Here is a 26,901-nt window from a genome sequence, read left to right on the forward strand (position 1 = left end):
GGAGCGCACGTGTGTACCCCAGGTACAAGGGGACGAGCGGGGAGAGGACAGGGCTGTGCGTGGAACTACGCAGGAAGGGATGCAACCCAGCGGTTGTTGGTTGGACCTTCGCAGAGGCCGCGTTAGGGCGCAGCCCCTCCTGAAGACACGTGCGGGTACCCGCAGAGGCAGGCAGACGCCCGGGCAGCCAGGAGCCTCCACAGCACGGCAGGTGCTTAGTCCAGTGGCAAACGTGCCAATGCCATCGCTGTCACGTCCCCGCGCTCCCAGTGTCCGACACCCCAGAGGCCACACCTGGCCCAGCCAGCTTCAGCGACCAGTCCTCCGGGTCCCAGTGGCCGCTGCCAACTCCACCAGTCTCTAGGGTGGTGAGCCTCTGAGATGAGCCTTATGGAGATGTCGTCATGACACGACCCTGTCATCTTCACGTCAGCTTCCCCGCTGACAGTCCCAGCTCCGACTGTGTCCAGAACTGATGTCTTTCCGGACGTAAGAGCTGCCTAAGTTGTACATGAAATTATCAGACAAAAAGAAATGCTGATGCCTCTGAGTTCCTTGACATTTTCCATTTCATAGCAATGGGGGCACCTGTTACCTTTCTGACAGAAATACCAGCTGCCCAGTAGTCTTGTCCTACATGCATGCACACACATGCACACACATACACATGCAGACATACAGGCAATTTCATAGCCATTGAAGAGAAGGTGGGAAGTTGGATTGATGATGTTAACAGTGATAGAATTGGGGGGTGGGATGGATGGGGGGTTCCCTATAGGATTCTTTCAACTCTCCTGCATGTTTGAAAAATTTTCACAATGTTGAAAATGCAGAACTACAAATTGTGTTCTCTAGAGTTTTCTATGAACAAGTTTTCCCGAGAGCAGTTTCCTCAGCCAACGCCCTACGTCCCTATAGACGGCCTTGCCTGCTTCCCGGGGAGTTAGGAGAAGCGGCCCGAGGGCCCTCGGCCTGGTGTGTTCTTTGGACACATAGCGGGTCGGTGTGAGTCTTTCATGAAGGAGGAGTGGGCTAGGGCTTCCTCTGAAGGTGGTCTCGTTTGCTTATCAGCTGGGGGTGATAGGAACTCTGAACGCAGGAGCGGGGGTTTTCAGCTGGACAGACAGAGTTAGAAGGGGCTGCTCCCCCACTGACCAAATATGGGGGCTGGTACCCGCGGGCTGCCCGGGGAGCTCTTTTCTTCTCTATGTGTGTCTACAGAACTGACTTCTCAAGAACTTTAACATTATACCATATACTTAGATATATCCAAGTGTTTTTAAAGCTAGACTTAAAAAAAAAAATTTTGTTTATTTTTTAGCTATAAAGCCCTGTTTGCTCTTATAAGAATTATTTTTTAAATGTAGACACTGCAGACAGGTAAAACCAGCCATAAATTCTCAACCTACAGAAACCCCTCTTTACATTTTGGTATATTTCCCTGAATCTTTTTTTACTATCCTGCATTGCTTATGTAATTGCGGTGTTTCTCACTTGACCATAATGGGGGAGCTCTTTGGAAGAAGGGCCCCAGGGCCTCCATCCTGTGGACTGGCCCGGAGCCTGGGCTGTGGTCGCACTGCTTTTGGGTTGGTCCAGACAGACACACAGACAGGCCTCTGGCTTGTTCACAGGGCGAGGTCCTCAGAGGCCCAGGAATGTCTTTTTTTTTTTTTTTAAGATTTTGTTTATTTTCGGAGAGAAGGGAAGGGAGGGAGAAAGAGAGGGAGAGAAATATCAGTGTGTGGTTGCCTCCTGCGTACCCCCAAATGGAGACCCAGCCTGCAACCCAGGCTTGTGCCCGGACCTGGATTGAACTGGCAACCCTCATCACAGGCCAGTGCTCGAAGGGGCCACCGTCACCCCACGGTGTGGGCGATAGTAGGCTGTGGCATTACAGTTCAAGGCCAGAGCTTCCTCCGAACACGCTGTGGCCGAGGTCAATGAGCTCTTCAGAACCCTTGGTCTGCAAAGCAGCCCTTACTGCTGCACCTGCAGACGTGCAGAGCGGCCGGGGTGAACCTTTTCCCTAATTAAGAACTGATGCTCAGAGACCTTCCCGGGTTAACTCGAGTCACGTGGGAGGGGCCCTGGCTCTCTGACTTCTGGTTCACCGTGTTGCTTCAGAGCCGGAGAGCTGGAGCGGCGGGGCTAGGCCTGAAGGGCGTGAAGGGACAGTAAGTGGGCGCAGGACGCCAGGCACGGGAGCCCATGAGCAAGGCTAAGAGCTGAGATCCTGGGGGCGGGGGGTTGTGTTTGGAGGTGAGGGGCCAGGTGATGGGCGGCAGGGGAGAGCACCTGCTTTGCAGGCTGACGGACCTGGGGCTGGGGGCCTGATGCTTTTGGAGAAAGCGGGGAGAGTAAATCCTAGCTGGTGGTTCCCATGGAGAACTGAAGGAAATTATTGACCTGGAATCTGGCGATCTGCATACTTGACACGGCATTTTGGACATTGTCTTTTTTTTTTTTTTTTTCTTTTTTGAAGATTTTATTTATTTATTTGTAGAGCGAGGGGAAGGGAGGAAGAAAGAGAGGAAGAGAACCTTCAAGGTGTGGTTGCCTCTCGTGTGCCCCCAACCAGGGATTTGGCCTGCAACCCAGGCATGTGCCCTGACTGGGAATCGAACCGGCGACCCTTTGGTTTGCAGGGCGCTCAATCCACTGAGCCACACCAGCCAGGGCCTGGACATTGTCTTAGAGATGGTGGGAGACTCTGAGAGCTTTGGGCAAGGGAGTGGATTGACAAGGTGGAGGCGTGCAGAGGGGTGGACAGCGGGTGGAGGGCGGGGGCCTGGAGCCAGCCTGGTGGCTGTCCCCTGCTGTTGGAAGCACCGATCCTTGAAAAGCTGGGGGAGGGAGAGAGTGTGAGAGGAAAAGACATTTCAAAGGAGAAGCCCATGGGATTTGGTGATGGGCTGCTAATGGGAGGGTTATCTGACTTTGTTTGTTGGCTTTTTATGACTCAGTTTACGCAGTTCCCTCCTGACTCACTCCCGTGTTCTCGCCCTTGCAGGTACCTGTGTCAAGTGCAACAAAGGGGTGTTTGGGGCCGGCCAGGCCTGCCAGGCCATGGGGAACCTCTACCACGATGCCTGCTTCACCTGTGCGGCCTGCAGTAAGTGTGTGCGTGGGGGGTGGGGGGTGGCTAAGGGTCATGGGGGCCGAGAAAGGGAGGAGAGGGAAGAGCATCCATCCTGGAGACACTGGCCCCACTGAAAGGACAGTGCCTTCTAGAGCAGGGGTTCGTGCCTCCCCCACGGGGCCCATCCAGGTAAGGCGCCTGCCTGATCACGGAGCACCCTGGGTGCACTTGGGGGATAAGCTGAGTGGCTGCAGAGTGACCCCTAGTGACATCAGGCTTGTAATGCCTGTCAGCGGTCTCCAAAGAGTAAGGGGCGGGGGGGGGGGGGGGCGCACAGGGATTTACCATTGCCTGCCTGTGGTCAGCGCTCTCCCCCACGGCGGGGGCCAGTTACGCCAGTGTGAGGCGCGGCTCCTTCAGAACTCTAACTCTAGTCTCTGCGTTGAAGGCTGCTGTACGAGTGTGCAGTGTGGGTGTGTGTGCACACCGCCCAAGGGGCGGGGCCTAGCAGCGCACCCATGGGCCCCTTTGTTCTCTGGTCCGTGCATCGTGACCAAAGCAGCAAATCGGGGGGCCAGGCCTGGGCCCAGCTCAGCCAGCGTCTCACTGACTTGCTGGCAACCACAGTGCGAAGAGCCTAACACATTGCAGGACGTTTGCCAAGTCTGACCAGGCCTGGAATGGTACTTGTTTTCTGGTCTCTACCGAAGATCAGTTTTGAGGAGCAGTTTTGGAAAATGCCCTTCTGATGTTCTCCAGTTCTGTACCGAGGCTAGCAGCTGTCGGATAAAGGGGACATCACCACAAAGACCGAGTGTCAGGGACGAAGCGGTCTAATGGTCTCCAGTGGTTCTCCATCCGGGCTGCCCCTGAGAATCACCAGGGGGAGAAGAACCAGCCATGCCTCTGCCCCACCGTGACTGGCAGAACCAGAAGCACCGTGGGTGGAGTTTCCAGAGCGGGGAGAGTGTACAGTTCGAAGCTTCTTGGGTGACTCCAGAGGGTGGCCAGGGCCGAGCACCCTGGACTAGTGCCAGGCTCCTCACTTTAGGAGCCTCTGGAGAGGGGCAGGGAGGGACTTGCTCTCAGCTGGCCCATGGCACAGTCCTGGAGGTGCTCTGACTCCCGGTCTAAAGTGAACCAGGTGGGCATAGACCTGCCTCCGCACCTGCCAAGGCTCGATGGCCAGGCTCAAATTCATGCTTCAGTCCTCACTGCGATTTCCCGTAAAACACGTGCCTGAGAGTTTACAGCGTGTGTGTGGTCAGTGCTGACCTTTGTAGGAGACACCGTGGAAGACTTTGCAATGGATCTGAAGTCTGCTGAGTATCCTGAGTGGACAGGCTTTGTCTGGTTACCAGATTCTCCGGTTCCTAGGCCGTGCCTTGTCCTTGAGCCACGTCACACGCTGCAGGTTGTACAGTCCTGACGGCAACACACGTGTTTCTTGTCCGTGACAGTGCAGGCTGTCGGTGCAGGTGCGGTGGACCGTCGCCCTGTGGGGATCGACCACTGTTGGTTTCATGTCTGTTTAGCAAGTCGATTCTAGCAGTTCCGACGGCCAAATGTGTGGGTCTCTGCAGGCTCCCGGTCACACCTCTCTGGTTCCCTCATTGATTCACAAGTCAGATAACACATTTGACCCGCGTTTTTGTTGTACCTGGACCAGAGTTGTGATCATGCTTTCTTTTCAGAGTTATCTTTGATTTTTTAATATTTGCTCTATATTTCAGGATAAAAAGAAAATACTAAGTAGAAGCTGTGTTTCTTTTCAAGCAGTTATCATTTGAACTGAGAAAGTTGTTGGGGAAAAACATTATTAATGAGTCCGTTGGTTCCTCCTGTGGCTGCATGACCCGCTATCGATTTCACATTGTGCGAAGCACAGAGGCCTATGGGCGACAGCTGGCCTGGGTGTTTGCTTGGCCCAGCATTCAAGGCCCTCGTGGTCTGGTCTCTGTCATTGCTTCCTGCTGACTTACCCAGTCAAACTCCATTTCCCTTCTCCCCGTCCATGTCTCTGAATACACAGCGCCCTGGAGACTCCTCTCTCTACTCATTCTGTGTATTTAAATTCTGACCAGTCTTTAGGACCCAGCCTGAAGACTGCCTCTTCCAGGAAGCCTTCCTTGTTCCCCTATCGGGAAGGAACCATTCTCCTGAATGTGTCTTGCCCTGCTTGCTCATCGGTGCTCCGCTACCGCCTAAGAACCACACTCTGTGACTCCGGTGCCAGCCCCCCAGGCCCGAGAGCGGAGCGGCTGCAGGCACGGGGATGGGGACTCCCTCCGAAAGTGAGGGCTGTGCAGTCCTGCTTGCCACGCGCCTGCACGCGCTGCTGTCGTGTGCAGACACACAGCTTCCTCTTCACTCTGCTGGAGCAGCTGGAGACCAGGCACGTGTCTGAGCAGCTTCTCTGGGCCACTAACAGTTACTTACTTTGGTTCGGTTCACTTCTTGCTGCCCTGTAACTGCTGGCAGCAGAAGGAGGGGCCCGGGCGCCCCGTGACCTGACTGTGCAGACCCTCGTGTGTGTCTGTGAAGCTCAGTGTCGTGGGAACAGCACAGCTGGGGCCGGGCTCATCCATCCATCCCCTCCCTGGTAGGGGAACTGGAAATGGAGGCCCACAGAGGGGAAGACAGTTTCTCAAGATTGAAAACCTAACATGGAGCTGGCATCAGAATGCACGGCCCCCCAAATCTAGGTGAGCCTCATATGCTGTGTTTTTCCGTTGGTTAGTGTGTGTGTTTGTGCGTGTGTATATGTCTGTATTTTCCTGTTTCCCCGTTTCATTTATGACAGCAATAGAGACATGTTTCTGTAGGCACACACACACGCAGGCACACACTTCTTGGATTGTAACTGATAATTTATTAAAACAAAATTCTGGGATCTTGTCAGTTCCCACATGCTTACAAGGCCAGGCCTGACTGGTCTGACTGGTAAGGACACAATGTGCCACTGATAGGTTCAGACAGTTTATTACTTGCACAGACAACAAAACAAAGGACATGCCCAAGGTTCCAGCTTCCCCGGTCCTTGTCCCACACACCCAAAAGGATGACGCAAAAGGGGCCTGATGACAGTCATGGGATGCTGAGCAGCCGGTCCCGGACGCAGCCCCACCTCTCATCAGGGGTGAGAAGCTGTCTCGTCTCAAACAGGCACCCAGGGAGCTGGGGAGACGCTCTTACAGCCTCTCGTCCTCTTGGGTCCTGGGAGGGTCACAGGTGTTCCCACTCCCTGGAGGGTGCAGGGTCTCTCGGGGACCATGGCGGTTCCCCACCGGGGACAAGAAGCAACAGCGTTCAGTTCCTTTTGAGTGGTGAGAACAGCGTGGCAACCCCAAAGAAAATCTTAGAGGCAGGAACCTGTTCTGTGACTATAACACAGATGTTTCACCTGTTATTTTCCCTCCTAGGCTTTGTCCAAACCCATACAAATGTGTCCACCATTTCTGCACAGTTTTATTAATTGTAATCATAGCATATAAACTATATCCTTTTTGATTTACTCTTTGTCATAAATCCGTCCATGTCTCTGCAGCCTTCATGGTAATCCTTTTAACTGTTACCTAGTAACCGACGGGGCGGTTCCGAGGTTCGTTAGCAGCCTGTTGATTATCGCCCACGGCCCACAAGTGTCCTCATGCGTGCGTCTCTTTTTCCCGCTACTGAATTGTTTCCTTGGTGTCCGCTCCCAGAAGTAGCTTTTGGGTGCCGTGTACGGGGATTTCTGTGGTCTCTTCAAGTTCCCTTCTTTCTCGCCATGCTCCTCAGGCCGCGCGTGTGCTCGGTTGCCATGGAGATGGGTGCTGTGGGTCTGCCCACCCACGCGGCCGTGTCCCCACTGGGCTCCCTCAGGAGGGAGGGTCAGTGGAGAGAGCAGGCATGGCCTTGGCTGGTGGCCACAAACACTGTGTCTGGACACCGTGGTTCAAGTGGCCTGTCTGAGGGGACGCTGGCGCCCACCGCGGCTTCAGAGCGGTGGCGTGGGAAGGAAGAGAAAGTGGGCTGAACTTGTGGGGTCAAGTGGCGTTCTTGCTGGCACCTTGCAGAGCAGACGAGGGACAGCGAAGGCAGGGCTCTGTCCTCGCTCCAGGGCAGCTTCAGGTCTAGAAAGTAAGATTTTGTTCATTTGTAAAGACGAGCGGAAATCCACCTGGAATCCAGAGGAGACCTGTCTGCCACATACGGCTTGTGTGCAGGAATTGGAAAGTGATGGACCAGCGGAGACATTCCACATGCTTCCCTGCCCTGGGGCTCATGGAACACAGGGGTGCACGGGTCCTGGGAGTGGGGCACAGGTGGTCCGTGCTGACGGGAACTATGCCCAGTGTTGGCCCGAGCTCAGCAGCAGGCCACGGAGGGCCCATTCAGGGGACCGTGCTGGGAGGTGCAAGCCGAGGCCTGAGCTGGTGACTTTCAGTGCTGTGACCTAGGGCTTACATTCCAGGGTGGGGTGCTCTGCACCCCACCAGCCGTACCTTAGGGAGAAAGACCCAGCAAAGTTAAGAATATATGCCATTGCCCATCCCACTGTCCAGAAACCAAACATCCGCGCCTGTTAAGGATCGAGAGTGGGTTTTATAATGAAATCTTACCCATTTAGACCCAGCTGTGGGGAAGTCTGAATCAGTGGACAGCCTGCACCCGGAACACACAAAAAGTGCCATTTTATTCCTTCAGATAAATAAAGCGACTAGGAGTAAGCCCAGCGTGTGGAATAGAGGTTCTAATGAATCACTCAGTGGTTGGCAGCTCACCATCCAGTGAGTCCTGAAGTACAGGAGGGTTCTGATCAGCCACTCGGTTTTTCTTACCAAGTCTAAATACCACCCCTGAAATCCTGTTTGCCTTTATCATTGACTTTGAAAATGCTCCGAGTCTCAAATACTGGAGCCTGGGTTAGGGAGGTCTTCCTTAATTCACAGCAGGCCTGCTTCCTTAAAGCAATCATCACAGTGTTAAGGGCAGGAAGGCCTCACTCAGCATCATCGCTAGGCTCTGCGACTTTAAGCAGAATTCAGGTATAACTACATGCTTTTCACGATGAGCTAATTGATGTAAACAAGAGTTAAGTCCCTAAGGCATCTTCCTCATCATCAGCGTGACAATGCAACGGTGATATTGGAGGACCTAGTGTAGTTCATAGGTGAGCTTTCTAGCTCCCTGTCAGCCTGACCCCCCCCCCCCCCACCGGAGCTCACCAAGTCCTGTAACAAAAACAATCCAGTGAGTCCAGCATTATCATCACCCTCCTTTTACAGACGACCAGACAGTGGCCGGGAGAATTGCGTTGGCTTGCGCTTGGCTCCATGGCGGTTGAGTGCGGTGGTCGGCCCTTGAGTGCAGGACCGTGTGGACCCACAAGCCCTTGCTCTCAGACACTCTACTGTTACTTTTGCTGAGAACGTGCGCCGAAGCAAGGGGCGGGCTCTGGACATGGGGTCTGGCTGTGACTTTTCAGATCCAGCTGTCGCCTCGGGGTCGTGTGACAATAAAGGCCCGGTGTTCGAATGCTCTGGGCTTGGGAATGCAGAAGAGCTAGCTGCCTGGGACCTGGAAGAGGGGAGACAGGACTCAAGAGCAGGCTGCACCCATAGCAGGGAAACGGATTAAGGGCTTTAATCCGCGGTTTCTTCCTTCTTAAGGCCTTTGCTCCCTGAATTTCTGAGCCCTTGAGTCATCCCAGTATTTCTCATTGGATTCAGAATTTATGCCGGAGCCGAATGAGTCAGCTGGACCTAAGGAAGAAGCTGAAGATCAAGAAACTGAGAAAGGAAGAGTGGGCAGGTCCCAAAGGAAATCAGTGGGCGAGGGAGAAATCGGCAAACAACCGGAATAGACAGCTGGGCCCAGGGCCATGCGGGTCGGGAGAGAGCAGAGGGGCCTCTTTTACTTGGCGGGTCAAAGGCTCTCTTGCGTCCATCTCAAGCAAAGCCAGTTCTGCTGGGTGCACTGGAATTGGGACCAGACTTGCTTTCTTAGGTCAGGCTTCGTTGATTCAACCAGAGGCACAAAGTCCCTGGCCTAGAAGAACGTCTGCTTCTTCGTGGTGGTGACACATTAATCGAGTTGGGGTTTTTGAACTATACTGTCCGGGTAACTCCAGTGTAACTGGTGTCATTAATGGCCACACCTACATTCCAAGCGCACGCGTGGTTTTGGGTGGAAGTCTGCTTTCCTTTCCTTCAGTAATCCCAGAGCACGGGTGAGACCTGGCTGTGCCCCGCGTGTCCCCGGAACGTGTCACCTGTCTCCCCAGCTCTCAGAGGAGAATGGAGAGTGTGCCGCTGTGCCAGGGGACACTGCACCCGAGTAGCGTGAAGAGATTGCATTGGATGCCACATGTCAGAGCCAGAACCCTGGATTTAGGGAGGAAGGTCTTTTCTGGAGGTCTGAACTTGACTCTGGCATCATAGACACGACCTGGGTCTCCTTGGCTCTCTCATTTTGCTAAGAGCATCTCTTCTTTTCTCTCTTGAACGTCCTGTTTCTAAAATCTTCTCTTAAGATTACTGTCGCAACTCTGGCCCTGTGATGGTTCATTTTGTGTTTCAGCTCAACGGCCATGGGGTGCACAGATGCTTGATCAAACATTATTGCAGGTGTGTCTGTCTGTGAGAGTGTTTCTGCATGAGATGAACAGGTGGTAATCTGAGTAAAGCAGATTGCCCTTCCAAACGGGTGGTCCTCGCCCAATCGGTTGATGGTCTGAATGCCACAAAATGGCTGACCCTCCTTCAAGGGAGGAAGTTGGAGCTAGGGCATCATTTTTTCCTGCCTTTATACTAGAACTATACCCTCAGCTCTCCTGGGTCTCCAGCTTGGGACCTGTCAGCCTCTATAATTGCGTGAGCCAATTCCTTTTGTAATAAATCTACCTACACACACACACACACACACACACACACACACACACATGGTTCTGTTCCTCTGGGGAACCCTGACTATTACAGGCCTTTTCTTCTTCCTTCTCCTTTACTTGCCCTTCCCTCCTCACTTCCTCTCTCCCACGTTCCCTCACCAACAACGTCTTCCGCACCCTCCGGTTTCCACCGCACTTCTGTGCCTCTGTCGCTGGCTGTGACGTGAACCTGCGTTTGTGACGTTCTCGCCCGCCTCCTCGTGGCCCCTCACGTGCCTCCCAGCCACGCTCGTGTACATAAGGGGAAGCGGAGTCTCAGGGCGGTCGCACAGCTGGTGCAGGGGGACCGGGGTCCCAACTCAGTTCTAGGTGGCCGTGCGGGGTATGTGCTTGCCACTGCGTCCGTGGTCCTCACCGTTTCCTGCATCAGACACCGTCACGAGGAGCCTGTCGTGATGCAGACACCTGGCTCCACCTGCAAGGTCTTGATCCCTGGAATCCAGAGAGCAGAGCCCAGGCACGTGCATCATGGCGAGCGTCCCAGGGACCGGACTTGTCTGTGGCCCCGCAGCTGCCTCTCCTCCCACCCCTCTTCACTCTCATTTGGCCTCCAGGTCTCCGGCTGCTTTCCTGACCTCTAGACTCACATCACCCCATGTGGCAGCCAATGGTCACACACGAGACTGCGGAGCCCTTGAAATGTGGCTACTGAGACTGAAAAGTTGATGTTTTAATTTTATCTCACTTCAGTAAAAGTTTAAATGTAAATAACCACACGTAGCTAGTGGCTACCATTTTGAACAGTGCCAATATAGTCTCTGTTCCTAAACCAGAGTTCACTTATTCATAGGAAATAATCAGTGAAGTGTATTATTTTTAGTATTTTATTTATCACAAAGGCAATATGATCAGATTACAAATATATGTATATATAGGAGAAGAAAATCACCCATGACCCCATATCAGAACAAAGGACTGTCTTAACAACTTTTTGGGGTAGTGCAGATCTGCTGGTGATAAATTCTTTCCGATTTTGAATGCATTCATCTTTATTTCTCCTTCGGTTTTAAAAGAGATTTTTTGCTGGGTTATAGAATTCTAGGTTGATAGTTTTCTCTTTTAATTTTTAAAAGGCGTTGTTCCATTGTTTCCTTGCTTCTATTGTTTTCAGACAGAAACTCAATGTCATCTTTATTTTTGCGGCCTCACACTCATGCCGTTTTCAGTTTTTAAGGTTTTCCCCTGTGTCCGGTTGGACGGTGTCTATGGTTATGCATTTACATTCACTACCCTTTTCTCCCACAATGTGTAATCTGCCCTTTGACCCATCCAGTATTCTTTCCATCTCAGATTTTAGTTTTCATCTTTAGCAGCTAAAGTTGGGCCTTTAAAAAAAGAAAATTCTTCACCCTGACTGGTGTGGCTTAGTGGGTTGGGCATCATCCCACAGAGCAAAAGGTCGCCAGTTCAATTCCCAGTCAGGGCACGTGCCTACGTTGTGGGTTCGGTTTCCATTCGGGGCACAAACGAGTGGCAGCCAATTAACCCAATTGATGGTTCTCTCTCACATTGAGGCTTTTCTCCTTCTCTCCCTCCCTTGCCCTCTTTCTAAAATAAATAAATAACATTAAAAAATAAACGACCCTCTTCTGTGTCACTACTTAACTTTTTGGCTCTATGGGATACAGTAACAATTTGTAATGTTCTTCTCTGTGAGTTCTAATGTCTGTCAGCTCTGGGTTGATTTCCAGAGATTGATTGGTCTCTTCATCACGGGTCGTGTTTTCCGGCCTCTTTGCGTGTCTGGTAATCTTTGATCGGATGCCAGACATTGTGCGTTGTGCCTTGTTGAGTCCTGGATATCTTTGAATTCCTTTGAATCTGCTGGAGCTCTCTTCAGTCTGCAAATAAGTGATGTGGAAACAATGCTCCTTCCCAGTGCGGCTCTTAAGATTTGTTAAGTGAGTTCAGAGCAGGACTCAGTCTGATTATTACCCACTCCCAGGGCAAAACCTCCCTGAGTGTTTCACTTAATATCCCGTGGATTATAATGAGTTTTCCCAGTCTGGCTGGTGGGCGTAGGTGCTGTTTCCGGCCCTCGTGGGCAGCAGGCTCTGTTCTCCCTCATCCTTTTGGATGTCTTCTCCCCCGGCCGTGCCAGTTCCTCCACACAGTTCTCTGCTCTGCCGAGAAGTCTCCAGGGTCTTCTCTCTGTGCAGGGGTCCTCTCTGATCCGGATGACGGCGGCCTGGAATAGTGGGAATGGGAAACTGGGAGAGAACAGAGAACGCGTGGTGGCGGTGAGAAGAGAGTTGGCGCGTGGACCTCGGCCAGCGCTGGCCGGAAGGAGGGGAAGCACAGAAATGGAGGCTGTTTAGAAACTTTCATAACAATTTGACAGAGTAAATCAGGGCTTGGGTTTTATGTTTCATTTTCCCCCCATTATTATGAAAATAAAACTGACAGGTGGAAATTCAAAACAAAACAGAAACCCTGCCCTTTACCACCGGTCAGCAGAGAAGGATGGAGTGACCTGGAGGCGTTGGACAAGAGGGGGACGGTGGCGGAGGTGATTGTTAGCTCGGGGGGGTTCAGCTGAGGACACTGAAGGTCCCTGCAGAGACCCTGACAATGGTCATTATGCCGAATGCTTCGTATGGGCCAGCACTGTGTGTGCTGGGTTCCCCACTCTGGTCCCCAGTTTCGTCCTCTCCAGCACCCTCTACCAAGGACCCAGGGAGTTAGTGACCGGCCAGCCTCTCGCTTCTGGGCAGTGGCAAAGCCAAGGACGCCATCCCAAGCGCTTTTCCACCCCGCCCCCCGCCCCCAGCCTTGTCCTTTGGCCGTCAAGGCTGCGTGAGCTGTGCAATCCCGGCTGATCCGTTTCATCGGAACCAAACCAATGTGGCTGGTTTCTTCCTGTTGCTTTATTAGCGATACATTGAAGCGTTGCCCTATTTTGGGTACAGCTGTTTGAAGGAGCAGATTGGGTAGAACTTGCTGAAACGGGGCAGCAGCGCTAAAGCTGCCCAGTCGCAAGCGTCCAGCAGGAGCACTGACCTCTTTTCCCTGCGATTGTCCAATAAACAAATGACCACAGCTGTGAACGAATCAAAAGTATACCTATTTATTTTCTCAGATGGGCAACAAATATATTTTTTGGTGTGCCCCAGAATTTTAGTACTTGGTTTGTGTGGGCCATGCAGTCAGAAAGGTTGAAAATCACTGGTCTAAACAATTGCTAGTTTTTACCTTGGAACTTGTCTCATCGTCAGGAAAACCTCGCATTTTTACTTTTCAGGGAGGTATTTTGGAAACTGAAATTTGTGGTGAGGGCTTATAGCTAAGGGCCAATTACTTTTCCAGACTAGACGCATCGCATCTATTTCTAGAGCGAAATAGGGAAAACGGGCAGTGTGGCCGATTCGTTTTATTGTCCAATTCAATGCTGACCGTCCGTGACCTCCCTGGGACACCCTCCACCGCTCTTGCCTTCATCAGCCACGTTGGCTTTGCCCCCACTTTTCTCGTTACAACTGGAGGCGCCCCAAAGGCAAATATAAAATATTCATTCACTGCATCTATGGGACGTGGCTTTTATAGGGGATTCCTGCTGCGTCTGTATATTTGTTCATCAATATTTTATAAACTATTAAATAAAGAGCAACTTTAGCTCCTGTCTTCTAAAGCCCTGGGAAAACTGATGTATTTCAGGTGTGCGTATCACTAGCTGCGGGATGATTCTGAAACTAGAATTATAAAGATGTCTGCCTGATGACATTCGTTCTCCTTCTGTGGCTTTGTGTTTGATTCTGATTGTTCGTGGGGGCGGGCTAGGTCTTAGCACTCCTGTTTGACCAAGATGACTCCCAGCCAGTGGAAGCGCTGGTTCGGAGACCGGCCCCAGTGGTTCTCATCCTGCCCCAGCGGTGGCAGCATCGCCTGGGGAAAGGCAGGTTCTCGGAGCCTCGCAGACCCACTTAGTCAGAATCTTGGGCCTGGAGCCCAGAAATCTGTGCTTTTAGCAAACCCGCCAGCTGGTCTGAAGCATACTGAAGTTTGAGAGCCCCTGGCTGCGTAGCGTGGTGCTCACCCCTCCACCATTCCATTTTGTCCTTGGTCTGTAGGAGCCCAGTTGGTGTCACTTCTGCCCACGTACGTGCTGCCGTGGGAGTGAGGACAGCGAGACTTGATTCCGCTCTACTTCCACGCGGTTTGATCGGGAAGGCCGCCTGGCCTGCGAGAGAGATTCCTCCTGGGACAAGGATATAGTATCGTGTGGTGGGAAATGGAGACTTCGCACCCGAGAGACCTGGGTTCCAATCCCAGCTCTTCTACTTACTTTTCGCCACATAGGCAAGTTGGCCTGGCTGCTGTAGCCGTCACATAGTGTGATACGTGGAGCTGAACTGCCTGACGTGCGGGTCACATTATTGTGGAATTTATGAAATGACCGCGGCCAGCCGCCTCCACCCGCTGGGCAACCTGTCCTGGTCCTGGCTGTGCTTTGGGGCCACCTAGTGGTGGTCGGCCGCTCTAGCTTCTGTGCCAGTGAGGAGGTTCTGGGTCCGCAGGGGAATGGAACTCTCAGGAGAGGGTCCCTTGCTCCAGGGATTCCCAGGTTGGTCGGTGTCTGTTTCACCGGCCAGATCTGGAGTGGTGGCTTTCCCTCTGCCTTCCTGCTTCTCAAAGTCGTTTGCTGTTTTCAGCCTGACCGTCCCTTCCCCTCCACGAGCCAATGGGAGTCAGTCCCCAGTGAGGCTGCAGCACACGGGTGCCATCGAGAGAGATCGGTTCGGAATTGTCAGGATAATTAAGCGAGATGCAATGTAGGTAAAGTGCCCGATAAACAGAAAGGGCTTCAAAGATGATGATTCCCTTGCCGTTCCCTGGTGGGAGGAGAGAAACTGGATTCCATGTACCAGAGTGCACCCCATAAGGGGGTGCCCGTGGGACCGTGGGACAGGCATGCACAGAGAACCACACCAACCTGGGCTCCCGTCCTGCCCTCTCACCACCTGGGCAAGCCTCCCTGAGCCTCAGAATTTACCAAATGCAGATGATAACGTGTCACGGATGAGTACTGCGTTTTTATGAAGAGAAAAGGAAACCTGGAGACTTGGGAACCATCCTGGGGTGTCATTTCCAGGGATTCCCAAGAACAGTCAGTACCCGCCACCTTGTGCTGCTCCGTGATGTTGACATGGGATGGATTTTGTTTCTGCCTCATTCTCTGTGGGACCTTTCCACACTCGCTGGAACCCAGAGGCAGTGACATGGAGTGACGCGTGGACTTCTCTGTAAGAGGCATGTGATGGGACAGGGTCAGAAAGGGGCACTAATGATACAGTCACATGGAACACTGTTTTTGGTCATTTAAAAAATTTTTTTTAAATATGAAAGTTCTAAATATAGTACTTGAAACATAGAAGGCAGTCAACAGATGTTAGCCTTTTTGTCCCACTGACAAAATACAAACTGAAACATGTGGATGTGGAATTCAGTATCTAAACTTAGATGGTGTTTTAAGACTGAAGTAAAAACTGGACTTTGAGTCCTCCAGGGGAGAAGACTAAGGCCCCACTCTCTCAGGTCTGTGGGGGAGTCCTCAATTTATTATTATTACTTTAAAGATTTTATTTATTTACTTTTTTAGAGAGGGGAAGGGAGGGAGAAAGAGGGAGAGAGGCATCAATGTGTGGTTGCCTCTTGCACACCCCCAACTGGGGACCCGGTCCACAACCCAGGCCTGTGCTCTGAGTGGGAATCGAACCGGTTACCCTTTGGTTCGCAGGCCGGTGCTCAAAGCACTGAGCCACACCAGCCAGGGCTTTTTTAATTTTATTTTACTTTTTTTAAAGCAAAAGCAGGTGCAGCCCCTAAGCCCCTTCCCTGGCCTCTGGACATGGGGCTTGTCATCTCTGGGGACTAACAGCAAGAGGTTTGTCAAGCCAGCTGGGCACTTTTCAGAATGATGACCGAAGTAATACCTGCTTGTTATTAAAGGTTTGGGGAGGTGTAGGAGAGTATAAATAGCAAACACCCCCCAGCCGCTGACACGGCCCCCTGAGTAGACCATATAGGTCTACTCAGAGGCATTGCCACTCTTAGGCAGATTTCTTTTTCGGTGTTTTTTTCTTTGAATTTCTTCTTTACATAGTTGAAATACATAATTTTTAGATTATTTTTACCTTTCATAGTATTACATATGGGATTTCCTTTAAAAATTTAAAAAATACTTTTTGGATTATAAATACATAATTCTAAAAAAATTTAATACAGACGTATATGAAGCAAAAAGTGAAATTTCTCTCTCATGTTATCTACCAGTGTACCTAATACTTCAAAAAATTTTAAATACTGAAATGTATAAAGTTGTAAGTAAAACTTCCATTTCAGGCAACCTACCAGTGATACATAATACTAGATAAGTTTTTTTTAATTTTATAAAATTGAAAGTAAAATTTTTCTGTAATGCTAGCTCCCAGTATTGTAACCACTATTACCATAGTTTTATTTTGCAGTCTTCCAGGGTTTTTTTCTTTTGCATATTAGTAGTCTGTGTATATGTTACTGAAATGGAATTGTACTATAAATACAGTTGTCCAGCTTTCTTTTTTTACTTACTAATGTATTTTGATTATGTTTCTATAATATAAGCATTTTCCAGTATCACTAAAACACTTATTTGAATGGTATTTCAATGGCTACATAATATTTTAACATTCAGATGTACTCTGTTTTATGTAGTCACTCTCTAAGGCTGCCAATTTAGATCTAAGTAAATATTTATTCACAGTTCAGATTCTTTCCCTCAGCTCAGTCCCAGACCGCCCTGCGGAGTCAGAGATAAACATTTTGAAGTTTCCTTTCCAAAGAGAGTTTATGGTTTTACACTCTCATCGGTAGTTTACAGAAATATGCAGTGATACAATCACAAACGACTGTCATCGCTTGAAAAAAGCTTTGTTGATATGAGTGTAAAAGCTCTTGTTTAATTTGTGTTTCTTAGAATACGAGAGGGTTCAGTGCCCTGGCATGTTTAATGATCTTCCTCGATGATGTTTGGAACAGAGGTTCTCTGCCCTCTATTAAAACAAAGCATTAATTCCCAGCTCAGATTCCTTAGAACTTCCGGCACCTGTTCTTGGGCCCAGAGCTGGGGTGCCACCTCACAGGGTCGGCAGCCTCACCTCTCTCTAGGAAGTCTTGTGCCGCTTGTAGGGGTGGCCCGCTGGCTTCCTCTCATGGCCTCCCCGGCAGCTGCAGCCTCACCCCCTGTCCCATCATCCCGGTAGGAAACCCCAGGATGGAGTGAGTAATTAAAATTAACTTGCAGGGCTGTCAGGGGGTTCTGTTAGTGATCCCTGAACTCACTTAGTTGTAAGCAGTCATCTTGTTACCTTAGGTTAGCAGAGTCAGGAAATACTTCTGAAGGTCTAGAACCTTCTAGAAGTGAGGGTGACTAACTTTGAAGGAAGGACAGGAAAGGTTTGTAGCCTTCTGACATGCCCCACGGCCGTTTTCACACTCCTCCATTACAATTTGTTTCAGGCTATGGCTAAGATTCACTTCAGAGAAAGAACTAATTAAAAATCCCCCATTTCCATGCTCAGTGATAATGACTGGTGACAGTGAGTGTATATTTGATGTGTGTGAGCATACATATAATTTTGCAGTCACATAGGTGTATGAATATGTATATCTGTATCTGTACACTCACACACCCTTTTATACCTCCCTTTAAAGTATTTTAATTGCATCTCTGTGTCATTAAATCTCTTTTTGAAAACAGTCTTTTTTATGGTCACATAAAAGTAAAAATACCGTCATTTGTTTTACAGGAATTAGACATTTAGTTGCTGTCGTCTTTTTTTAAAGACTTTATGAATTTATTTTTAGAGAGTGGGGAAGGGAAGGAGAAAGAAAGGAAGAGAAACATTGATCTGTAAGAGATACACCCATTGGGTACCTGGCCTGCAACCCAGGCATGTGCCCTGACCAGGAATCGAACCAGAGACCCTTCAGTTCACAGGCCAGTGCTCAATCCACTGAGCCGCACCAGCCAGGGCTGGTTGGTGTCATTTTTTTTATGCTATTATAAGTGATGCTGAGATGAAGATCCTTGAAACAATTGACGTCTGATTATTTCCTCAGGATAAATTCTTGCAGAAGAGTTCTTAGGTCAAAATAATCTGAACTTTCTGAATTCTGTGAATACTTAATACCAAATTTTCTCTTAAACCCTTGTTCCAGTTTCCACTGTCCCTCTCAGGGTGGAGAATGTCTGTCAATGTCATTGTCAACTCTGAGCATCGCTCCTTTTAACCTCTGCCAGTGTGATAAAACATGGAGTGTTATTTTAATTTGCAATTTTTTTAAATCATGAGAAAAGTTAAAGATTTTAAAAATATTTTTTGGCCATCCAATCTTCTTTTGTCACCTCTCTTTGACTTTTTTTTTTTTTAATATTGGACTGTTAATTGAGCTATTTGCATATTAGGATTAAGTTCTTTTTTGTCATATAGTGCAGATGTTTTCTCTAGTTTGTCATTTGCCTTTTGATTTATATAATTTCATCTCAAGAAGTTTGTGTGTGTGTGTGTGTACAGTTAAAAAAACACAGGACAGTGCTATAGGAAATAACTTGATTTACCTACCACCCACCATGCACAAACATTTATATGTTGTCGTTTAGCTCTTTTTTTTTTTTTCCATAAAGGAAGTAGAATGTTACAGATAAATTGGAGTCATCTGGCTTCCCATTTTATTTCCCCTTCCCCAGGGCAGCTGCAATCATGACCTGAGTGCCTGGATCCTTCAGTCCCAGTGTTTCTACTGTTACCACACGCACAAGTATTAACAAACAACATACAGCAGTATTTGGTGTGCGTGCCTTAACTTACATAAAAATAGCATCTATCCTATAACGCATCACTGGGCAGTGTTTGTTATCTGCGCGTCAGTGTGTTTAGTTCAGAATGCCGGGTGCAAACCCAGTTCATTCGCTTTGACAGCTGCACAGTCTCACCCTGTGACTAGAACTCGAGATTCTTCCTCTGTGTATTGATCAAGTTTTCTGTACCGGTGACACCGAAGATGCTTCGGGGCTCCCAGGTTTTCATTTCAGTGCTACAGTGAGCGTCTGTCCGAGCACGTTAGGAGATCTCAAGAGGCAGCCTAGGCCTGTGTGGCGGGTAACGTGGAGTTTCAGGATCACGGGCCCTTGCCAAGTTCTTCCTGAAGTGGTCATGCGGCTCGGCGCCCCCCACCCCGGCAGCAGTGCGAAAGGCCTCCTCTTGTCCCACAGCTTCACCGGGACATGGAATTGTCAGGCTTGGGGGCTTTGCCCACCAGGGAGTGGGAGTGTCTCATTGTGTTTTAATTTGCACTTTCTGATGGCTGGTGGAATCGAACATCTTTTACAGTGGTCATTGCCTAGAACTGAACAGGTTTTTTTCTCCTTTGCCGCTTCCCTTCCTGCTCTTCGCCCGTTTTTCCATTGAGTTACTTGTCTTTGTCTTATCGATTACTGGTGTTCTTTCTGTTTTAGGTGTAGTGCCTTGTTACGTGGGTTGCAGCCACCTTCTGGTCCCTGGCTTGCCTTTTACTTCTTCAGCTCAGCTCAGCACGTACTGCCCTCGGTCAGACCATGGCCAAGCCCCACTAGTACGTAGCTGAGTTGAAATTGTTAGATCCTCAAGGAACGTAGCTTTACGGTGACTGAAGTGTCAGGGCACTTTGAATTTTCCCCACGCCCCGCTCACCCCACGTAGATCACAAGAAAACAAGGAAAACCATTATCTTTCCAACAGTGTGTCTTTTCTATGTTCACATGAAAAAATGATCTGAAAATAAGACTTGACCAAGGTATAGGACTTTCCTGAGAGGTCGTCACCAGCATCCCCTGTAGAACACGTCAGGTGACGGTCCCACACACCTGTGGGGAACAGCAGCTTCACAAGAGGCTGCTCCCCGGCAGCCCCTCTTGTCTGTGCCTGGGCCATCCTGCCACCAAATGTCTTGCTGGCTTCTCAGCAGGACGATTCCCCAAGTCAGCCCTCGGCTGACCCACCAGGCAGCAGCCCCAGGGGGCCGTCCTCTGGCCTCCGCCTGCCCAGGGCCAGGGGCTGCCGGCAGCTTTCCGTGAACCAGAAACGTATCCACAGTTGGCATAGTCTGCGTGTGTATTTCTGTTCACAGAGCCTGGGCCTTCCTTGTGTCTTTGTTCATCGCATAGTAACACTTTCTTTTTACGTTGCCTTTGTATTTTTTCCTTAGGCCGGAAGCTGAGAGGAAAAGCCTTTTATTTCGTCAACGGCAAAGTGTTTTGTGAGGAAGACTTCCTGGTGAGTGTGTCCCCCGGGGCTGCCCTCCCTGCAGTCCTGAGCAGAGTCAGGGAGCACGCAGAGAGGCCTGGCTGGGAGAGGAGGGCGGTTTCTCTCCGTGGTCCCCAGCGTCGGTGGGAAGCTGCACTGCTCAAGAAAGGGGGTTCTCGCTTTCTTTCTGTAGATGCACAGGGTGGCAAACCACAGGGCTTTGTGCTTTGAAGGGACTTGAGGGCCACTCGGACTGTCCTCTTGTTGCTTCACCCATTTCTGCCTACCCCACCCCCACACCACACCCAAAAACTCCTTCAGACTGGGATACCAGCCTCCTCACTGGAATCCAGCCTCTCCCAAGCATGGACAGCCCCCCCACATGCCAGTGACCTCCAGCTCTGAGCCCCAGCCCTGTCCGCACCTCTGAGGCCAGCTGCTGACCTCTCAGTCCCCACGCGACAGTTCCTGGGCTGTCCCCAGCTCCTCCTCCTCCACCTGCCTGAAGCAGAAACATCTCCGTGCCTGGGACCCTCGTCTCTGAGGACTGTGTCCTAGGCTCCTCTTTGCCCCTGCCCCTCCCCATCCCCCCCAGAACGCAGCCAAGCGCTGAGCCTTGTGCCGCTGCGTCCTCCAGGTCTGCACGGCTCTCAGTGTCAGCTGGCCCGGTGACCTCCTCCACACTCGGCCCGTCCGCCGGGCCTGCCGGGCCCTGCGTCCCCAGGGCTCAAAGCACGTGATGATAAGCTCTCTGAAGGGCCCGTGAAAACAGATTCAAGGGCCTCGCCCCGAGTTTCCGCCTCAGGAGGTCTGGGCTGGATTGTACAGATGTGCCCTTCTTAAAGCTCCCAGGTGATGCCAGGGAGCCCCTCTTTTAGAACGACCTGCCTAGACTAAGGGCTCCCTGGCACGTCACGTACTTATTGTTAGGGCAGGTGGTGGTAGTATTTGTCATGGCTTTTGCGGCAGAGAATATTCCGCGATTCATCACACAGCTGTGTTGTCCTCCGTGAAATGACAAACTCCCGAACGGAGTGACGCCTCTGAGAACGTCCACGTTATGCTCGTGACTGGCAGGCAAGTGGCCGGACCCATCTGCCCTGCCTGCGCGTGACTGTTTTTTCTCTTTCCTCTGCAGTACTCTGGTTTCCAGCAGTCTGCTGACAGGTGTTTTCTCTGTGGCCATCTGATCATGGACATGGTGAGTAGGGTCAGCCGAGCAAGGCATGGGTGGGGGGTGGGGGGCGGCATCCAGAGAAATGAGAAAGCAACCACGGAGGACAGTGGTCTCCCAGCTTGACTGGTGGGTGCGTCCGGCTCCGTTAAAAGCAGGTGCTACGCAGTACACACACCTCGCCTGCTGTAGTTAAGAGCCCACACCGCTGGCCTGGGCGGCTGTTCGCTCCCTCCGCCATCCAGTCCACACAGCGTTGTGTTTCTGACGATCCTCTCTGCTCTGGGCTGTTCAGATCACACTGGGCTCCTTCTGATTTTCTGTGATCCCCACGGCATCCCACGTGAACTGTCGGGTGGAGCCTGGTTTTACTAGAGAATTCTCAGCTACCCCGGAGTCGGGCACAGGAACTCAGATAAGCAGAAGAGAGGAAGCAGAAGCTGCCAGTCTTCTTACCTCCTGACTGAGACATTTCAGAACATCATTTCTTCCTCATTCCATTGATCAGAGAATGTCGCAAGACCAGTCTCGACTCAAGGGGGAAGGCAAATATCCTTCTCTTTTTGAAGCGCGAATCAGCCTGTGCATATGGGAAGGGAAGGAATTGAGTTTGGGCGACAATCTCTTAGCGCCCCGGAGAAGGCGAACTTAAACCTGGATTCCTGGGGGCCTTCTCTAGGACTGGACAGCTTGTAGTGAATGTCTGTCTGGGAGTGATGCCTGGTTTTAAAATAAAAATAGAAACCTTACCTGCCACCCAAAATGATAACGATGCAGAGAAAGATTCCTTCGGATGCCATTCTTGGTTCTCCAACAGAACCCCAACTTCCCAACTGTGTGAATTGTGGGTCTGCGCCCCCTTTGTTCACAGACGGATTGCACGCTCCGGGCTTGCAGCTTGGACCTGGGCATTTTCCCATGTTAAAAGAAAACTACATAAAAAGATCTGACGTGAAAAGAAACAGCTACTCAGAGGGCAGCAGAATGGCACCTTGATCCCACTGTGCGTCTCTTTCTGGGTCTCTTCAAGGGTCTCTTTCTGCCAAGACAGGGTCTGAATTGCAAAGTGGAAGCCCAGCCAGTGTTTCTTTTTATTTTCGTAGCTTGAGAGAGGCCTCTAAGGCTTGTGAGACCTCAGAGGGGGTGAGGAAGCTGGAAAACCGGAAAAGCAGGAGGTCCTACCCGCTTGCCAGCGGCCACGGTGTGCAGGGGGGTGGGGAGGCCTCTGGAGGCAGCGTCAGGGCTCTGGAAGGTGCCAGGACACAGCCCATCGCTCCCACGGGTCTCACAACGCGCTGACAAGCTCCCCTCAGTTGCAATTCCCTTCTGAAGGACCCTGGGTGGCCCCCACTCCCGAATACTGATGACCGTTCTGTGCGTCGCCTGTAGATGGGTGCTTTGGTGCCTCCTAGCAGGTATCGATTCCACAGCTCCACTGTGTGCTGGGCTTCACAGCCCGGGTATTTGCAGAAATGAACCTCCTATTGAGGCAGGAGAGATGCTTTCAGGTCCACGTTATAGAACAACCCAGACTCACGTTAACTCAGGCCTGTGCGGCTCAAACGTTTACGTGGGCAGACGCACTTCGTGAAGACACCCACTGCGGAGCTCTGCCCCAGAGTGGGTGATTCAGGAGATCTGGGCTGAGGCCCGAGACGGTGTGTTGTGAACCAGTTTCCAGGCGGTGCTGATGCTGCAGGCCAGGCGTCGTGCTTTGAGAAGCCCTGACTTGGTAGGGAACCTGCTTTCTTGCACCTCACAAGAGGTTGGAGGTGGGCACTTCCGTGGTGGGTGAATTTGGTCCCTCGCTGATGTCCCCAGGGATGTGCCCTCCCCTTCCCTCGTGTCTCAGCTCCGTCCTGTTTCAGGGTGGCCTCTGACGGTCCCAGGTATCACCCGAGGATCAGATGACGCTGAGAGGAGGCTTGTGGGGCTTTCTCGTCCCTGGGTTTATAAACAACAAAGAGGCTCTGCTTGCCCTTGGAGGTGAGGCCGTCAGGGGCTGGCTCGCGGCTTCTGGATTTTCCTGCTGCAGAGGCAGAGCCGCCCGGAAGAGTTAAGAGGCTTTCTCCGAGCTCTGCTTTTTCGCGAGGCGTTTCCTTTCACTTTCCCACGTTTTTGCTGCTTCCAAACCCGGATGGATCCTCCCACAGCTGTGCCGTGCACTGGTTCCTGCAGAGAATGGCACATTTTTCGGTAGGGAGGCGTTTAACTTTCCTCCTGGAGTTTTTATGAATTCAGGAGAAGGATCCCGTTTGGCCTCGTCCCCTTTGGCCATGTGACTGGATTAGCTTTCCTGCGTGGTCCCTCCTTGACTTTGGTCCAAACGACACTCCGGGACGAGGGCCTCATGTGGGGTGATCACGTGCTTCCTCCGCCTGCTGTTCTCCCTTCCACCGTCCCCTCCTCCCCACCATCCCACTGAGGCCCAGCCTTGTCCTCTGTGTCCCCAGATCCTGCAGGCCCTGGGGAAGTCCTACCACCCCGGCTGTTTCCGCTGTGTCGTCTGTAACGAGTGCCTGGATGGGGTGCCCTTCACCGTGGACTCGGAGAACAAGATCTACTGTGTCCGCGATTACCACAAGTAAGGAGGGCCGGGCACCGGTGGACGCGCAGCAGTGGCCGACAGGGACACCTGCTGAGGCGCGTCTGCAGGCCGCCGGTCCTGTAAGCCCCCAGACCAGCAAGGGGTAGCCCGGGCCTCAGAAGCTCAGGGGATCCCTGTGCAGAGAGGAGCTGATTAAAGAATCATGTTTACCTGGGAAAAAACAAAACAAAACAGATCAAATCTGCTAGGCTCATGGCTCCCGCTTTGCCTGATTTCACAAACCACGGATGTGACTGACCTCCACCCACCTCACAGCACCTGGCCTGTGCTGGGCACCATGAGGGGAGTAAGCAGACAGTGTCTGTCCCGAGTCAAGTGAGAGGGGCCAGATGTGCTTGGTACCACTGAGGAATGATCCGGAAGCTTTACTGAAGGAGTCCCAGAGAGGGAGCCAGGCTCCCCAGAACACTGGGCCTTGCCCCCCAGAAACACAGCGTGCATCTCATTGCCTCTTTGCGTCTCCCCCCAGGGTGTTGGCCCCTAAGTGTGCAGCCTGCGGACTTCCCATCCTTCCGCCTGAGGTAAGACGCTCCTGTGGACCCGGGATCTCCCACGGCGCGGGTTTCTCGCTGGGGTCATTTACACGATCTGTGTCCTGTCCTTCGTGCCCTCACCCAGACGGCCCCTTCTCATTAGCTGGCTTGCCCAGTCCAGTGCCTTCCTTGTGTCCCGGTTGTCCCTGTAATCAGGACAAACTGACTCAACGCTAACCCCAGATGAGAAGATGAGCAGGTGGGCTAAGGCACGTAGATGCTTTTTTCAGTGGTGATTTGGACCCCCCAGAAGGTAGGGCTCCTGCCCCTCCACTTCTTCCCATAAGTACATAAATGCATTCTTACCCCCCCTCCCCAGTGTTAGTATCTTTCTCCAATTTCTGCTCTTCTCCTAAGGCTGCCTGTTTGTTACTCAGAATCCCCCCAAAACACACACCCCCTCGGCATGTGCCCCTCCCAAACTGGCTCCTTGGTCTTGCTTTTTCTCGGTCCAGGGCTCAGATGAGACCATCCGTGTCGTGTCCATGGACAGAGACTACCATGTGGAATGTTACCACTGTGAGGTAGGCCCCTCCCTGCCCAGGCCCGCAACCCCCGATCAGCAGTCCAAGGGAAAAGCGGCCCAGTTGACTGTGTCAGGAGACCGTCATCAAGTTTCGGGCCAGGGGCAGCTGTCCGAGCTGACGGAGGAAATGGGGTAGAGGGAGGGGAGGTTGGACGCTTCGGACATGAAGGTCTTTACTGTTTTCTCCTGATTCGTAACTGCCAAGGCCCGAGTCCACCGCAGCTGCCCTGCCTAAAGCTGTGGAGCGGGAGGGGCATGGGGAGTGTGGGATTCAGTCCTGTTTGGGGACCACATTGTCAGGCAGATGTGCGATTTGGGGAATAGACTCCCGCTCCTCCAGCTTGTAGGCTGTTCTATATGCCAGGGGCCTCTGTCTCAGCTGAGCCCTGGAAATCATGAAGAAATTCACCCCACCCCACCCCTGCCCTTGGAAACAGGGATGTGTGGTTGGTCCTTGTGAAGGTGGGTGGGGGCCATCTGCCCCTCCTCAGTCACTGTATCATCCCCAGGCTGATGGAGCCACTGGGGCCCGTGACTGTTAGGCCAGCCAGGGGTCACCCCTCACTAGCCTTTGTGAAGGGTGCAAACACTTCTAAGGGCCCGTGGACTTTCGGCCAGAATTAAGTGGAAGGAGATGAGATTTATTTTGTGATGTGGGGGATCAGGAGAACAGGGGGGTACAGGGGGGACAGATAGCTCGATCCCACCACCAGCACTGAAGAAATAGGTGGGAATTGTCAGGGGAAAAGGTGAAGACACTTGCTTGACTGTCCCCTCCACACATCGCAGACCAGTGCCGTCCAGTGGACATTCGAGAGCCACTGATTCGGGTCCTGTGTGCCACTCTGTTTTCTAGTAGCCCCATTAGAAAAGTGAAAGAAACAGGTGGGATCAATTTTTGTGATAAAATTTTATTCAACCCAGAACGTTATCATTTCACATAGTCAGTATAAAACATTTTCGTGGGCTATTTTATACCCTTCTTTTCCCCAAGTCCTGGAAACCTGGTGTGTGCCTACAGTGACGTCACATCCCATTTCTGACCAGCCCTGTTTCACGTGCTCGATAGTGACACGTGGCCGGCGGCCCGCGTATGGGACGGTGCAGTGCAGACCTTCCCGGGTTCCGCAGTCTGCACCCCCGTAGAATCCCGCCGCTGGTCCCAGGGACAGTGGCCTCTGTGTCCGTCTTGCAGTCTTTTTGCTACCACCACACGTTTGCCTCACCCAGGACTGCGGCCTGGAGCTCAACGACGAGGACGGCCGCCGCTGCTACCCCCTGGAGGGCCGCCTGTTCTGCCAGCCCTGCCACGTGAAGAGGCTGGAGAAAGGCCCCGCGTCTGCAGCCCTTCACCAGCCCCACTTCTAGCCGGAGCCTCGGGCAGACCTCGGGGCGGGATGGGAGGCCAGGGTTGCACTGTGACCAGTCCACCGGGTGATGCCAGCGGCCCCCGGGGTGGAGTCGGGGCGGGGGCATGAGGGCAGGTGGGCGGGTGCCTGTGCACACGCCTGCGCTCCTTTCCTTTCCCCGGCGAGGGCAGCCCTGCCTGCCTGGTGTGTGGCTTTTCCAAGGGCCTTGCTCTGCTGGCCTGTGCTCATCCGATTACTCAGGAAGATGCCCCAGCAAACCGGTGACATGTGACAGGTCACCGCAGTGCAACTGAATGAACCCGCCGGACCCCTCTGGGAACGGTTCACTCCAGAGGGAAAGGCCTGCATTTATTTCCTAACACCCTCGGAAGACAGATTTCAGCTGTGGACACAGTCGGCCCTTTTCCTCCCTTCAAGG

General features: G+C 51.8%; 1 protein-coding gene across 1 annotated transcript in view; it reads left to right on the forward strand.

Annotated features, from left to right (window-relative positions):
- The window catches only part of LIMD1 (LIM domain containing 1), a 48,437-nt gene extending 21,536 nt beyond the window's left edge, over positions 1–26,901 (forward strand). The window contains exons 2-8 of the mRNA XM_090284627.1: positions 3,014–3,115; positions 20,235–20,302; positions 21,411–21,473; positions 23,900–24,030; positions 24,524–24,575; positions 25,043–25,111; positions 26,344–26,901. Coding sequence (XP_090140753.1) covers positions 3,014–3,115; positions 20,235–20,302; positions 21,411–21,473; positions 23,900–24,030; positions 24,524–24,575; positions 25,043–25,111; positions 26,344–26,481 — 623 coding nt within the window. The 3' untranslated portion in view covers positions 26,482–26,901. The remainder of the gene's footprint in view (positions 1–3,013; positions 3,116–20,234; positions 20,303–21,410; positions 21,474–23,899; positions 24,031–24,523; positions 24,576–25,042; positions 25,112–26,343) is intronic.

Source organism: Furipterus horrens, unplaced genomic scaffold (genome assembly GCF_987537825.1).
Source record: "Furipterus horrens unplaced genomic scaffold, mFurHor1.1.pri manual_scaffold_7, whole genome shotgun sequence".
Classification (NCBI taxonomy): domain Eukaryota; kingdom Metazoa; phylum Chordata; class Mammalia; order Chiroptera; family Furipteridae; genus Furipterus; species Furipterus horrens.